This window comes from Schistocerca piceifrons, chromosome 2, assembly GCF_021461385.2.
Source record: "Schistocerca piceifrons isolate TAMUIC-IGC-003096 chromosome 2, iqSchPice1.1, whole genome shotgun sequence".
In the NCBI taxonomy this organism is placed as follows: Eukaryota; Metazoa; Arthropoda; class Insecta; order Orthoptera; family Acrididae; genus Schistocerca; species Schistocerca piceifrons.
In genome coordinates this window covers 233,302,813-233,317,116 of record NC_060139.1, presented here as the reverse complement: position 1 = coordinate 233,317,116, position 14,304 = coordinate 233,302,813, and the positions used below count along the sequence as shown (strand labels likewise).

Sequence of the window (14,304 nt, the reverse complement as noted above, 5' to 3'; positions counted from 1 at the left end):
GGGGGGGGGGGGGGGGCGGTTTCCAGGGATGGGGGAAGGGGGATGCTAGGCTACGGCTACATGAAATACTATCTACCACATATGGCAAGGTAGCCACCGAAGTCAGATGCAAATGTAGAGCTGATACCCGTATGTTCAATTTCTCTCTCTTGTCAATGTTCTACGTGTAAAGATACAATGGAGCTTCTTTTCTTTATCGCTTAATCAGACGAAAGTAATAATGCAAAAACTCGTGAAAATTATGTACGATCGTCTTCCTAGTGAGATCAACATGATACCATGACATATAAATCTGTGTAAAGAGGTACGCTATTATTTTCTAAGTTCATGATATGTCTATAGTAATCTGATGGTCTTCTACGAGGGTTGAATGAAAAGTAATGCCTCCACCTTCGTTAACTGGTTTTGGATGGGAATATTTTATTAAATCAAACGCAGAAATAAACCTTAGAATGTGGTCTTTAATTACCAATATTCACTTTTCCACATAATCACAAGCCAATTGGATACACTTCTGCCAACGATGAACAAGTTTCCTGAAGACGTCACCGAAGAAGTCGACAATCTGTTTCCGCAACCACAGTCTCGCAGTTTTGTCAACGTCTTCATCAGAAGCATAATGATGTCTTTCATCATCGGGAACAGATGGAAGGCAGGCGGTGCTGAATCTGGACTGTATGGAGGATGCCATACAATGGTGAGATTCAGTCTCTGAAGTTGTGCTGTGGTGGCACGTGAAGTGCGTGGTTTGGCATTGCCATGCTGCAGGAAAACATTTCCCTTTTCCGTTCGAACGCTTGTTAGGCGTAGTTTTAGAGTTCGCACCGTTTTGATGTAACGCTCTAAATTTATTGTTGTTCCACGATCAAGGAAATCAACATGGATAACACCATTTGCGTCCCAGAACACTGTGGCCATGATTTTTCCAGCTGAGGTCTGAATCTCAAATTTATTATTCTGGGGCGAGTCTTTGTGTCGATATTCCATAGAGTGACGTTTCGACTCTGGCTCGTAATGGTGTACTCAGGTTTCGTCTCCTGTCACAGTTGAATGGAAGAAAGGCATCACCTTCATTCTCGTAACGCGAGAGGAGTTGCTGGCAAATGTCAAGTCTGTGCGCTTTCATTTCAGGAGTCAGCATCCAGGGTACCCATCGTGCATAGATCTTCCCATAGCCAAGCAAAGCAATAATGTGACCCACACGTTCTTGTGAAATGCCGATTGTGCTTGCAATTTCTCTCTGAGTAATACGACGATCGTTCTGAATTAATCTGTCAACATTTTTCTTGTGCAACTCTGGTTGCTGTCACAGGACGTCCAACTCTTTGTTTGTCACTCAGGTCAGATGTTCCCTCCTCAACATCTTTAAACTTACTCGCCCAACGACGCACAGTACTCACATCAACGCAATCACCATAAACTGCTTTCATTCTCTGATGAATCTCCTTTGGGGTGACACCTTCTGCTGTCAAAAACGTTAAATGACTGCACGTTGCTTAAACCGCATTGACCGACCGTCTGCGCAGGATTCTGTATTTTACACTGTAACAACACAACCGTTCAGTGCTAAGGCTTCCTCCAACTGGAGCTGTCGAGAAGAGGCTACGGAACAAGCCAGTACCTGCCGCATATCATTGCTGCCCACTGTTGAAGAGTTACGAAGGTGGAGGCATTACTTTTCAGTCAACCTTCGTATGTTCCACCAATATGATCTACATTTCGGAGCCGAAATTGCTGTACCATACTGGACAGGTAACCTGAGTTGATAGCGATATGGTGCGCTCAGTTATTCAACAGTGTTCATCCCGCTATAAATAGAGTCTGTTACAGTTGTTATAATATTTTCATCCAGTTTACACGTATTTACTAATTGTCTCGTTCAAAGCAACACCCTTTTCTAACAAAAACATGGTCGGCCGGTGTTTCCAAATTTTCATACCGCCTGGAAAGTTCTTTTGGAAGTTCCTTCTACATCCTTGACCACTTCCCCTTAATCTAATATAGTTTTTAAACGTTCAGCACTGATATTAATTTTAGAATTATGGCACTTGGTCTTATGGTTGTGACAACTGAGGAAGGAGAATAAAATGATGTTTTTGGTACAGAACTCGTAAACTGACAAAGATGAGAGGAGAGGAGAATTACTACCAGAACTTCGATGATTTTTCTTGAAATTCCTCGTGTGACTGTTTCGGAATTCTTGAAAATAACGGTTTGTCTCAGAGAAAATCATTAAGTGGGACATTTGAGGCATTAAGACTACAATTCTTCACCTCAGAAGAGGACTTCAATTTCCTGTTTCTTTATTTAAGAGACCATTACCTACCAGGTGTAGAAGTAGGGAACCGGAATTTCTCTAGCCGTCAGTGTATGGCTCGTGAGACCGCGTCTGCAGCGATATCTGCTTCCTGTAACGGTTGACGACGAATATCAACACACAATAACCTAAGTTCCATACATCAGTATCTGTTTCAACCACATAAACATGTAGAGTTTTGCACCTACGAACAACGATTTGTGGACAGGATTGGTTTTCTGTTATCAGTTGAAGAAAACTGCTACAGAATCGCATCGAATGCTTGTCGTAGCTTTCGGCGAACATGCTCTTGGGACAGCAGTGTGTTTAGAGTGGTTCAAAAAACTCAAGTGCTGAATTTGACGTCCCCCCCCCCCCCCCCCGGAGTCCTTTCGTATTCCCCTCCTCTGCCTTTCCCCACTCCCTGTCATTTCTGCCAGCACGCCCCCCCCCCCCCTCCTCTTATGGGTCCTCGTTCTCCATCGGCTCCTTTCCCCCCTCCCACCACCCCCTTCGGTTTTCCTCACCTGCCCTGTTTTCTTTCCCATCATCTGTCCAGGTTCCCCCCGTCTGCCCTTGGCTGTCATATTTGTGCCAACTTTTTAGTGCAATGTTCAAGTGAATGTTCAATGTTCTTCGTCTTTCCAAACTGTTGCGAACAAAAATCATGCTGTCGCTGTGTGTGAATTCTATATCTCTTGCGAACAGAAACCAGTCTGTCGCCGTGTTTTTTTAATTGTCTATTTTACTTATCTGCTTCATACGTATTTTATTAGCATCATCAACCCTTTGTTCTATGTTTTAAGTTCCACGATTTTCCGCCATGTTACCATTTAAGTCTCCGACTTTATCACCTATTTTTATTATTTATTATCTTCATCTTTTTAAAACAAATTCTGTAGGCTGAAGAGCGGCATACTAAGCTGCTGCCAGCCCGCCCCCTTGGGGGGGAATCGAAAAATAAAAATTGACGTGAGAAACGACTAGCGCGGGAAACCACAGAAAAAGTTCGAAGACAACTACTTGCAGGCTTTATTGGATGAAGATAATACTCAAACTCAACAAGAACTCGCGGAACAATTGAATGTGACGCAGAAAGCCTTTTCTCTTCGGTTGAAAGCTATAGTGGGGAAAATGGGTTCCGCATGAACTGAATGAAACACAGCAAGCAAATCAAAACACCACTGGTGAAATGCTGCTCCTCAGACACAAAAGAAACTCGTTTCTCCATCGAATAGTGAAAGGTGACGAAAAACTGATACATTTTGAGAATCCCAAGCGTCGTAATTCATTGGTGAATCCAGGCAAACCATCGACATCCACTGCGAGACCAAATCTCTTTGGAAGGAAGAAAATGCTCTGTGCTTGATGGGGATCAGAAATGTGTTATCTATCATGAGTTGCTAAAACGTGGTGAAACCACTGATCGTTACCGACAGCAAATGATTTAAATTGAGCATTACGTGAAGAACGACCGGAATCTGGAAAAAGGCAACACAGTCATATCACTCCACGATAACGCCCCATCACACACAGTAAAACAAGTCAGGGAAACGATCGAGGCTTTCAGTTGGGAAATACTAAGACGTGCAGATTGTTCTCCAGACTTGGCTCTGTCCGATTATCATCTATTTGAACAGTGGGACACGCTCTCGCTGAAAAACACTTCAGTTCGTATGAACTTGTACGAAAATGGCTCGCTGACTGGTTCGCTTCAAAAGAATTGTTTTTGCAGAGCATTCGTAGCCTAGCGGAGAGGTGGGAGAAATGTATAAATAGCAACGGAGATTATTTTGAATAAAATATTGTTTATCACTTACAAACAAGAGACGTTTAATTATTGTAACCAAATTTCATACTTCTACACCTGGTAATTTAAGTTATCTGATTTTCGAAGTATCCTAATTTTTAGTTGTTCTACTCTGACACTATAATTTTAGATTTGAACAAACTCCTTAAATTACATTATCGTGTCACAACTGGGCGCTGTTGCTGAGACGTGCTGGTGGACCCTCAGATGGACACCATGTCGTGTTGTGTTACAGGAGCGTCGCGCGGCGCTGCTGTGCTGGCTGGTGGTGGACTACTGCTGGCTGGCCGTGGTGCTGGTGGCCCACAGTGGCGCCGCCACGCTGGCCTTCCTCTCCAGCTGCTCGGGCACCGGCTTCGTCATCGCCGTCGTCGCCATTCCAGCCCTCAGTAAGTGAAATTACTCCACCTGTGGACAAGGCTAACTTGCACCTCTGTACCTACACTGCTGGAAAAAAATTCAATAGCTTCAGGGACAAGGCCATTTTATTGACGAGTGAGGTGACAGGTTTCATCATTACAGGAGTACATGATAACAAATTTAGGTTAAGTAGAACACAGATGTCTGAGAAAAGGGTGTCCAAACAGTCGTATTATTACAGTGTCCCCCTCTGGCGGCAACCCAGGCGAGTACTCTTGCAGACGATCACAAAGGTGCCGAATGGCATCATGTGATACTGTACCAACCATCTTATGCCTTTTGTTGATATTCAGCAATGTTTCTCGACGGCCCTGGAGAACGAATAAATTACCGAAATGCGTTCAATTCGCAACAGATCTGGTGATCTTCATGGCCAGGTTAGTAATTCTACACCACAAATAATGCGTAACGTCATAGTAGCCGTATGCAGACATGCACTCGTGCACTGTCCTGCTGAAAAAGCACTTCATCTTCGTGTCGAAGAAATGGCAGCAGCACAGAAATAACAGCCCTGTGCAATGTAGCGGGCACTTCATTTCCCCCCACCCCCACCCACAGCTATGAAGCCAAGGCAAGGACCCATCTCCCGTGGGCGAGTGTGCTCTGTAACATGCAGCTCACCAGCTCTACACCATACAAGTGTACGTCCATCACTTGCGTACAGAAACAATCCACCCACGTCACTGAAGAGAACAGCATGCCATTACACTGTCCAGTCACCTCTTTTATAACACCAGAGTAGCCAGGACTGAAGATGTCAAGGTGTCAGCGGTACCCTGGCCAAATTCACGCGTGTTCTTATCCTGCTATAAGCAGACGGTTCCCAATGCTCCCTGATCATGCAGCAGGTGCAACATGTAGCCTTTCAGGTTGTTCCAAAAGGGCTTTACAACTTTAAAAATTCGTATAAATTTATTGAAAGAAGATATAGAGCTGGATTTAGTGTTATTTTGAAGGGAAACACATGAAGTGCTTTTACTGTAAACTAAAGATGTTGTATGTGGCCTCCGATGGTTATCCTGCACGCATCCCATCGGAATTCAGCTTCTTCCCAAACTCGCTGTTGCATTGCAGGTGTAACTTGTTCAGTGGCGGCGTAAATTCTTGCTCTAAGTTCAGGTAGAGAAGCCGGCACAGGAGGTACGAACACGATATTCTTGAGGAATCCCCGTTAAAAAAGAAATGGTGACGTCAGGTCTGGGAACGTGGCAATGCAATTGGCGCAAGACGGCCAACCCATTGACCTGGAAAGTGGTCACTAAGGATATCCCGGACGTCAGCCAGTTACTGGGGTGGTGCATCATCTTGCATGAAGTAAACATTTCGTCCTTGGTCATCCTCATCGATGTTACCAAATTGTTGTAACATATCCAGGTACACTATCCAGTTGATGGTTCTCTCACGGAGAAAAAGGGGCCGTACTCTTGCTCAATCCACAAAAAACGTTCAGTCTAGGGCTATCACGAACTTGTTACATTTGATGTGGATTTTCATTGCCCCAAATTCTAAAGTTACATGGGTTAACCTAGCCACTTAAGTGAAAAGTCGACTCGTCAGAAAGATGATTTTGTCCAGGAAATGTTAATCCTCATGTAATCGATTAAACATATCCGTCAGAAGTTCTTGCGAGCAATCTTAAGTGTCTTTTATTGCTTGTACTATCGTCAATCTGTACAGTTTAAAAAGCAAATGGCTTCTCAACATACGCCAAAGAGATGTATGTGGGATTTGCAGATGCAAGATGCACGCCGTCTCGATTTCGTTGGGCAGTCGACAAAACGTTGTTTCACACGTCGCTCGCTCAACGACACTGTCAGATGTGCTTGCACTACCTGATGATTTCCTATGTCTTACCAAGCACCTTCTTTCTACAGAACATTTATACCGCTCATAAATTGTAGTCCTACTAGGAGGACCTTTAGCGTACTTGGTACGGAAATTACGCTGAAATGTTGTCGCCGACTCAAACCAAAACACCCAGCTAGCACGCTCAGGCCCAGTGAAGGCAGCCATCTTAAAGCAACTGACGCTCGCGCTCCTTACGGTGCGATTCGACACTAGCGAACTACGCGAGATAAAACTTTATGTATTCTCCTGCAATCGACACTACAATCACCTCTGTAGGTACTATGAATTAATTTATATGGATTTTCAAACTTAAGTCCTTTTTGAAGCACCCTGTATTTCATCCCTGAATAATGTTGGTCGCCATTGCTGTTCGCAAAATGAATCGATTTTGACGGACGTGAGAGTGTAATACGCGTATGTCCACAACCTAGTCTATAGGTGTGGGATTGTTCGACAGATCACTACTGAAAGCACCAACACGCCACTGATACATGTCTAGCATCGATCCAGCAAACCGATGCCCTCAATGCGAGGCTTCTTAAGTATATCTATACATCTACGTGATTACTCTGCTATTCACAATAAAGTGCCTGGCAGAGGGTCCAATGAACCACCTTCAAGCTATCTCTCTACTGTTCCATTCACGGAAGGCGCGTGGGAAAAACGAGCGCTTAGTTTTTTCTGTGCGAGCTCTGATTTCTCTTATTTTATCGTGATGATCATTTCTCCCTATGTAGGTGGATGCTAACAATGTTTTCGCAATCGGAGGAGAAAACTGGTTATTGAAATTTCATGAGAAGATCCCGTCGTAACGAAAAACGCCTTTTTTTTATGATCGCCACTCCAATTCACATGTTATGTCTGTGATTTCGCGATAATACAGAACGAGCTGCCCTTATTTGAACTTTTTCGGTGTTATCCGTCAGTCCCACCTGATGCGGATTCCACACCGCACAGCAATACTTCAGGATAGGCCAGATAAGCATGGTGTAAGCAATCTCTTTAGTAGACCTGTTGCACCTTCTGAGTGTTCTGCCAATGAATCGCAGTCTGTGGTTTCCTCTACCCACAATATTACCTATGCGATCGTTCCAATTTAGGTTATTTGTAATTGTAATCCCTAAGTATTTAGTTGAATTTACAGCCTTCAGATTTGTGTGACATACCGCGTAATTGAAATTTAGAGGATTTTTTTTTAGTACTCATGTGAATAACCTCACACTTTCCTTTATTCAGGGTCAATTTCTTCTTTTCACACCATACAGATATCTCCTCTAAACCATTTTGCAATTCGTTTTGGTCATCGGATGGTTTTACAAGACGGTAAATGAGAGCATCAACTCCAAACAATCTTAGAGGGCTACTCAGATTGTCTCCTATGTCGTTAACATAGATCAGGAACAATAGAGGGCCTTTAACACTCCCTTGGGGAATGACGGATATTACTTTTGTTTTACTTGATGACTTTGTCTATTACCACGAACTGTGACCTTCCTAACAGGAAATCACGAATCCAGTCCCACAACTGATGCGACAGGCAAGCAGTTTGGTTAAGAAGACTTTTGTGAGGAACGCTGTCGAAAGCCTTCTGGAAATCTAAAAATACGGCATCAATTTGACATCCTCTGTCGATAGCACTCATTACTTCGAGTATAAAGAGCTAATTGTTTCACAAGAACGATATTTTATGAATTCGTGCTGAATTTGTCAATAAATCGTTTTCTTCGAGGTAATCATAATGTTGTTCAAGGTAATCCATAGCTGAAGGTGTTCAATAGGCTTACGTACACTTCTGTGGGGCATGGTTAAACCCTAGAATGAATATGGCAGACCTGCTCGCCTCTTATTTCAGCTTAGTTACAGCCTATACAGTCAAAACAGAGGGTGCAGATACAGGTTTCCCGATCGCCATATTACCGCTGATGACCGTGACAAATAAATCACTAACAAATCTCTCAGTATGCACATATTAGACCCTGCTGCTACTGAACACAGTTCTTGAGGAACAGTGTACGTGTTGAGGCAGACTACATTCATGTAGTTCTTGATAGTGAGAGCAGTTAGTGACTTGTAAAACACTTTACAAGTAATTCCAAACTTTTCGAAACATTTCTCGGTGACACCTCTGCACAAAACAAAAAGTAAAGGATAAAAATTTTCATCGCTTAATACGTTTTCGCTGTTCGTGAAGTAAATCAACATATGGCGTGATGTAATAATTTATTAATTATTTGCTAAGAAATGTAGTCATATGGCATGAATGTGCGGGACACCTCCAGGGGGGTGAGTTCGGCCGCCAAGTCGGAGAGGGTCTTTTTTCCCGCGCGCGCACGGTTGCCGTTTTTCATACTAATACCTGTGAGTTGAGTCGTATGCGTAGTTTCAGAATGTAGGTAAATGCAGTTGATGCGTGAATAGTGTGGTGTTATATTCGTGTCGTACGGGGAGTGATGAGAGAAGGGAAAGGGTGGAAGGCAGTGACAACACATAATCTACACCATCAATAGTGTTAGATGCCTTCACTTCATGAAAAACACTGCACAGATGTCTGGAATTTAATGCAGGACACTGGCGCAAAGATTGTCCATCAGGAGCTTTACATCGCTACCCCTCCTCTGCTTGCCGGCGAAATACTGGTAGCAAAAGTTTAATCAACCTCCAGAGTTACCACCGGTCGGGTAGGGGGAAGATTGAGGATGCGGTAGTTGGAGCGGGTTACTGCTGTCATTCTGATGCGGCGCAAAAATTAGGCGAGTAAGAAGGAAAAGTTCCACAGTACATTTCGTTCAGAGGCCCGCGAGGGTTTATTCAGTCACCCACCTTTATAAGTAGGCTTTGCTTTCTCGAGGAAATTGGCACTCTCCCTCTTGCAAACTGTATTGTAATTTGAAAGTGTCATTCGACCGTAGCCGATTCATTTGTCCGTGTAGAGATATATTTCGATTTTTGACCACCAGAGAAAGAAGGAAGAAAGTGAGATTTACACCCCTCATATAGCATGCTCCTCACGAATAGCACCAAGGAGGCCAATGAACTTCACGTTCTCGTTCGACTGACCGACCACAATCAAGAACATTGTCATATCCTTCGTGGCACACTGCGTTTAGGTTAGGAATTTGGCCCATGGCTTTGACTCGGTCTGGTGATCGCGACCTGCACGCCGCCACCGCTCCTCACCATGCCAGCCAGATACTGGCTGTGAAACTTACCGCCACCGCGAAGATTCAAAGCTGCTTCTTCCAAATGAAGTGCTACTGTAGCTGCGTACGTTGCGTCGGTTACAAAGGTGGACATCACCAACACTGGAATTGTATGTTGACCTACGGTCGCAGGTTCGAATCCTGCCTCGGGCATGGATGTGTGTGATGTCCCTAGGTTAGTTAGGTTTAAGTAGTTCTAAGTTCTAGGGGACTGATTACCACAGATGTTAAGTCCCATAGTGCTCAGAGCCATTTTTGTATGCTGACACGCCTGCGTATTGCAAAATTTGCCAGTAGATGTCACGACAGGCGGACCGGCCAGTATAAAGGGATGCGGGAAGTACTGTGTTGTCAGTAGAGAAGCAGTAACAGCAGAGCAGGTCGGTCAGGAGAGCTCCCTGATATCGAACGAAGACTTCTCAACGGACGTCACTTGAGTAAACAATCCATCAGGAACATTTCAAATATGCCCACATCCACTGTTGGTGATGCGATTGTGAAATGAAAAAGCGAAGGGGCTAAACGAAGACCAGGCAGAACTGACGGACAGAAATCTTGGAGCATTGCGTAAGGTGGTTGTAAGAAGTCGCATGCAATCAGCTTAGTGAATCAGCCGTGAGTACCAAAGTGCTATAAGCAGTCAAGTTAGCCAAGTGACTGTCTGTGCGAACCTAGGAATAGGGGGGTAAAGTGGTTCAACAGCTCCTGATAACGCACACATTTGTCGTCGTTGCTAAGTGAAGTTTGAGATGATGTAAAGAGTGACGCAATTTGACCGTGTGTGACTGGAAAAAACAGATTCGGACTGAGAATCACGCAATACCCAGTGACAAACCGATGGAAAGATTTTCCTGGAGAACTAACCTGCCATCATGCGTAGTACCAGCAATGAAGTTAGTATGGACTTGTTGTGGTGTGTGAGTGTTTTTCGTTGTTAGGGTGTGATTCCTTTATCGGGCTTAAGAAACCGCTGCATGCGAAGGGCTATTGTTTTACAGCATTTTGTATTCTTTATGACATAGGAACAATTACAAGGCAATGACCATATCAGCATGTCACTGCATCCTGTCATGAAACAGCATGCATGAGGCAATGTATTGTGGGCGATGTTGTTGTGTTCTTCAGTCAAGAGACTTGTTTGGTACAACTCTCCATGCTACTCTATCCTGTGCAAGCTTCTTTATCTCCCTGTACCTACTGCATTCTACGTCCTTCTGTATCTGCTTAGTGTATTCATCTCTCGGTCCCCCTGTGCGATTTTTACCCTCCACGCTGCCCTCCAATACTAAACTGGTGATCCCCTGATGCCTCAGAAAATGCCATACCAACCGATCCCTTCATCTAGTCAAGTTGTGCCACAAATTTCTCTTCTCTCCAATTCTATTCAATACCTCCTCATTAGTTATGTGAGCAACCCATATAATCTTCAGCATTCTTCTGTAGTACCACATATCGAAAGCTTCTATTCTCTTCTCGTGTAAACTATCCACACGAATACTTTCAAAAACGACTTCCTGCCACTTAGCACTATACTCGATGTTAACAAATTTCTCTTCTTCAGAAACTCTTTTCTTGCCATTGCCAGTCTACATTTCATATCCTCTCTACTTCGACCATCATCAGTTACTCCCCAAATAGCAAAACTCCATTACTACTTTAAGTGTATCTTTTCCTAATCTAATTCCCGCAGCATCACCCGATTTAATTCGACTACATTCCATTACCCTCGTTTTGCTTTTGTTGATGTTCTTCTTATGTCCTCCTTTCACTCTATTCAAGTCCTCTTCCAGGTCCTTTGCTCTCTCTGACAGAATAACAATGTCATTGACGAACCTCAAAGATTTTATTTCTTCTCCATGGATTTTAATTCCTACTCAATTTTTTTCGTTTCCTTCACTGCTTGCTCAAAATACAGATTGAATAACATCGGGGATAGGCTACAACCCTGTCTCACTCCCTTCCCAACCACTGCTTCCCTTTCATACCCCTCGACTCTTACAACTACCATCTGCTTTCTGTACAAATTGTAAATAGCCTTTCGCTCCCTGTATTTTACCCCTGCCACCTTCAGAATTTGAAAGAGAGTATTCCAGTCAACATTGTCAAAAGCTTTCTCTAAGTCTACAAATGCTAGAAACGTAGGTTTCTTTCCTTAATCTCTCTTCTAAGATAAGTCGTAGGGTCAGTATTGCCTCACGTGTTCCAGCATTTCTACGGAATCCATACTGATCTTCCCCGAGGTCGGCTTCTACTAGTTTTTCCATTTGTCTGTAAAGAATTCGTGTTATTATTTTGCAGCCGTGACTTATTAAACTGGTAGTTCGGTAATTTTCACATCTGTCAACACTTGCTTATTTTATGATTGGAATTATTATATTCTTCTTGAAGTCTGAGGGTATTTCGCCTGTCTCATACATCTTGCTCACCAGATGGTAGAGTTTTGTCATGACTGGCTCTCCCAAGGCCGTCAGTAGTTCTAATGGAATGTTGTCTACTCCCGGGGCCTTGTTTCGACTTAGGTCTTTCAGTGCTCTGTCAGACTCTTCACGCAGTACCATATCTCCCATTTCATCTTCATCCTCTTCCATTTCCATAATATTGTCCTAAAGTACATAGCCCTTGTATAGATCATCCAATACTCCTTCTACCTTTCTGCTTTCCCTTCTTTGCGTATAACTGGGTTTCCATCTGAGCTCTTAATATTCATACAAGTGGTTCTATTTTTCCAAAGGTCTCTTTAATTTTCTTGTAGGCACTATCTGTCTTACCCCTCGTGATATATGCCTCTACATCCTTAAAGTTGCCCTCTAGCCATCCCTGCTTAGCCATTTTGCACTTCCTGTCGATCTCATTTTTGAGATGTTTGCATTACTTTTAGCCTGCTTCATGTATTGCATTTTTATATTTTCTCCTGTCATCAATTAAAATCAATATATCTTCTGTTACCCAAGGATTTCTACTAGCCCTAGTCTTTTTACCTACTTGATCCTCTGCTGCCTTCACTATTTCATTCCTCCAAGTTACCCATTCTTCTTCTACTGTATTTATTTCCCCCATTCTTCTCAATCGTTCGCTAATGCTCTCCATGAAACTCTGTACAACCTCTGATCTGTCAGTTTATCCAGGTCTCATCTCTCTAAATTCCCACCTTTTTGCAGTTTCTTCAGTTTTAATCTACAGTTCATAACCAATAGATTGTGATCAGAGTCCACATCTGCCCCTGGAAATGTCTTAAAATTTAAAACCTGGTTCCTAAATCTGTCTTAACATTATATAATCTATCTCACACCTTCCAGTATCTCCAGGCCTCTACCATGTATACAACCTTCTTATTTCTTAAACCAAGTGTGTTAGCTATGGTTAAGTTATGCTCTGTGCAAAATTCTACCAGGTGGCTTCCTCTTTCATTCCTCACCCGCCATTCCATATTCACCTTCTACGTTTCCTTCTCTTCCTTTTCCTACTAGCGAATTCGTCACCCATGACTATTAAAGTTTCGTCTCCCTTCACTATGTGAATAATTTGTTTTATCTCATCATACATTTCATCAATCTCTTCATCTGCGGAGCTAGTTGGCATATAAACTTGTACTACTGTGGTAAGCGTGGGCTTCGTATCTATCTTGGCCACAATAATGCGTTCACTATGCTGTCTGAAGTAGCTTACCCGCATTCCTATTTTTTATTCATTATTAAACCTACTACTGCATTACCCCTATTTGATTTTGTATTTATAACCGTGTATTTACCTGCTGCTCCCGCCACCGAACTTCACTAATTCCCACTATATCCATATTCCTTTTTAAATTTTCTAACCTACCTGCCATTAAGGGATCTGTCATTCCACGCTCCGATCCGTAGAACGCCAGTTTTCTTTCTCCTGATAACAACGTTCTCCTGAGCAGTCCCCGCCCGGAGATCCGAATGGGGGACTATTTTACCTCCGGAATATTTAATCCAAGAGACCGCCATCATCATTTAACCATACAGTAAAGCCGCATACTCTCGGGAAAAATTACGGCTGTAGTTTCGCCTTGATTTCAGCCGTTCGCAGTACCTGCACAGCAAGGCTGTTTTGGTTAGTGTTACAAGGCCAGATCAGTCAATCATCCAGACTGTTGCTCCTGTAACTACTGAAAACGCTACTGCCCCTCTTCCAGAACCACACGTTGGTCTGGCCTCTCAACAGATACCCCTCCGTTGTGGTTGCACCTACGGTACGGCTATCTGTATCGCTGAGGCACGCAAGCCTCCCCACCATGGGCGATTGAATTTGATGAATGTTAGTATGGGAGATAACATTCATCAAATCGAGCAGTCTGCCCGGAATCCCTCTCTCAACCCTGCGGAAGACGTTTGCGATGAGTTAGACCGTCGTCTTTGCTGCAGACTGCAGCGTCCACGATCACTGCCTTCTCTTGTTTCGGCTCTCGCAGAAGATAGGGCTGACATTCTTCCACAGACATTGAAAGTGTCTCCACCGGAGTTCAAGCCTAGACGATGGAGAACTGTGTACACAACCCATGTCGGTGTCCACTAATAGGTACAGGGTAGTTCTGATCAGGTAGTGTACAGGAGTATGTTCTCGGAGACCACTACTGCAGCAGCAGTTGTAATTATGCCAGACAGGATACGACTTTTGTGACTTCATTTATTTTTGACGTGTATGACCGAGAGGCTGTGTTCTCCACCATCCGAACTGGGCAAATGTCCATGAGTCACCGGAGCTGC

General features: G+C 43.5%; 1 protein-coding gene across 1 annotated transcript in view; it reads left to right on the top strand.

The window, feature by feature from the left end:
* The window catches only part of LOC124775276, a 136,238-nt gene that overhangs the window by 98,513 nt on the left and 23,421 nt on the right, over positions 1-14,304 (top strand). The window contains exon 6 of the mRNA XM_047250114.1: positions 4,342-4,495. Within this exon, the coding sequence (XP_047106070.1) occupies positions 4,342-4,495 (154 nt within the window). The remainder of the gene's footprint in view (positions 1-4,341; positions 4,496-14,304) is intronic.